The sequence below is a fragment of the Meleagris gallopavo genome, chromosome 8 (genome assembly GCF_000146605.3).
Source record: "Meleagris gallopavo isolate NT-WF06-2002-E0010 breed Aviagen turkey brand Nicholas breeding stock chromosome 8, Turkey_5.1, whole genome shotgun sequence".
Classification (NCBI taxonomy): domain Eukaryota; kingdom Metazoa; phylum Chordata; class Aves; order Galliformes; family Phasianidae; genus Meleagris; species Meleagris gallopavo.
This window is the reverse complement of record NC_015018.2, coordinates 11,039,721-11,041,588: the sequence shown is the minus strand read 5'-3', so window position 1 is coordinate 11,041,588 and position 1,868 is coordinate 11,039,721. Positions and strand designations below refer to the sequence as shown.

The 1,868-nt window shown below is 51.8% G+C and overlaps 1 protein-coding gene across 2 annotated transcripts in view; it reads right to left on the bottom strand.

Moving 5' to 3' along the window:
• Window positions 1-1,862, bottom strand: part of NPFFR1 (neuropeptide FF receptor 1) — a 4,159-nt gene extending 2,297 nt beyond the window's left edge. The window contains exons 1-2 of one of the 2 annotated variants that reach the window (XM_010714312.2): window positions 1,743-1,862; window positions 556-846 (exon numbers count right to left, since the gene is read on the bottom strand). In XM_010714312.2, coding sequence (XP_010712614.1) covers window positions 556-846; window positions 1,743-1,776 — 325 coding nt within the window. In that variant the 5' untranslated portion in view covers window positions 1,777-1,862. Of the gene's footprint in view, window positions 1-555; window positions 847-1,279 lie in introns of both variants that reach the window. The other variant, XM_010714310.2, reaches the window with a different exon arrangement.
• Between the last annotated feature and the right edge of the window lie 6 nt (window positions 1,863-1,868).

Below are 1,868 nucleotides of genomic sequence, written 5' to 3'. Positions count from 1 at the left end.
AAAAAAAAAGGAGATGTGTATTACACTTTCCAGAAGGTTGTAGAGCAAGATTTCTGTTGGACTCCAGCTGTTATCAGAGAGACTGACCTTTGGGTCCTTGATCTGCTGGGCTTTAATTTGTTTTCCCTGCTAAGGTATCTTCGGGTGTGGCACAGCATTGGGACACACAGATGATATCATGGAGCCAAAATGCCACCCAAACCCTTTTTACCTTTGAAACTTTGAAAAAAGACCCTGTGCCCCTTGGAAACAGGAGGATGTGACACCCTGCCTTGCCTGGGCATGAGGCCACAATTAATAAATTGCATGTGGCAGTAATTATATAAATACTCTGCCCTGGCTGTGGCTTGTTCCACTCGATATAATGGAAAGCAGCATTATGGCTTTGAACCTCCATCAGATATGGCTGAATGCCCATCTGCCACCCTCCTTGAACTCAGCACAAAAAATGGGAGAGAGTTTTGGAGGCAGCCCCTCAGGGAGAGCAAGAAGAAGGTGGATGGTGTCTCTCAACACTTCCCTTCCCCATCACGTCTCACCCCATGCCCTGCTCACCTGTGATGAGGTTGTCCACCAGGGTTGTAGGCATGCAGAATATGCCCACCAGCAGGTCGCTGATGGCAAGGTTGAGGATGAACATGTTGGTGACCGTCCGCATCTGGCGGTTCTTCACCACTATGAAGCACACCAGGATGTTGCCAATCATGCACATGAGGAAGATAAAGGTGTAGGCTAGGATGAACATCACAGCCACAGGCGAGGAGTGCTGGTAGTATGCCAAGAAGGTGTAATTTTCCTTCAGGACCTGGCTTTCGCTGGCGTTAGCCCAGCTGCCATTGGAGGGGTCTAAGGAAGGGAAAGCAGAAAAATGAAGATGGAAGGGGAGATGAAGCAATGGTTCTCTTCTTTTCCTAATGCCCTCAGATGTGGGGAGTCCCAGCCATATTCTGCTTCCAGCACATGGGGCTGGATTAGTTCAGCAGGTGGGATGGCTCGGTGGTGTGGATGTTCCTCAAAGCTCAGAATTAATTTTTGATGAAAGGTTAAAGAAGGACAGCAGGCATCTTGTTCTCATGGGATTTTCCTAGGGATCATGCAAGGAAAGCAGGGCATGGTAAGAAGCCCACCTCTCGCTGCACTACAGTGCTCAGTCCATGCAGGAGATGCATCTGTGTGGACTGCCATGCAGTTGGTACAGGAGCATGCAGAGTGTCCAGGTAGGAGGACCCCCTGTACTCTTCCACATGCAGCCTTAATTATACATAATTATTATAATTACCTGCAGCCAGGAGAGCTCCTGCTGGATGGGGAAACGTCATTTTGCCACTGCAGACCTACTGGGGGAGCAGATCCATGCACCGGTCCCCGGCAGGGATGTGGGAGGCTGCTGAGCAGGGGGAGAGTCACCCTGCATGCTCATTGGCTGCAGTTTTCAGGCAGGGAAAGGGAAACGTTGGACTGGGCAGCAGCAGAGCCCGCAGCAGCATTGCCTGATACCTATATTAAGCCCAAAACTTTGCCTGACTTTATCACCCTGGACTGCAATCCCTTGCAACGTTACCGAGTGAGAAATAAGAGGATGCTCCGAGAGGGAACTGGAAGGAGAGGTGAGAATAAAAAGCTCTGCGCTGGATGGGAATGCGTCCTCCTCGCACTCTTCGGCGGTGGGGACATCCCCGGGTTGATGGAGAAGGAAAAACCGCAATGAAAGGAGGAAAAAGGATCCCTGCTTTGCGACTCACCCCCACTTGGCTCCGGGTGCCGCAGCGCCTGCATCAGGAGGTGGGGAAGGAGGTTTCCTCCAGCCAGGGGTCCCCGCTGCTGAGCATTGCTCCTGTGCCGCCGTCACCGCTGCTTGCGGATGCGGC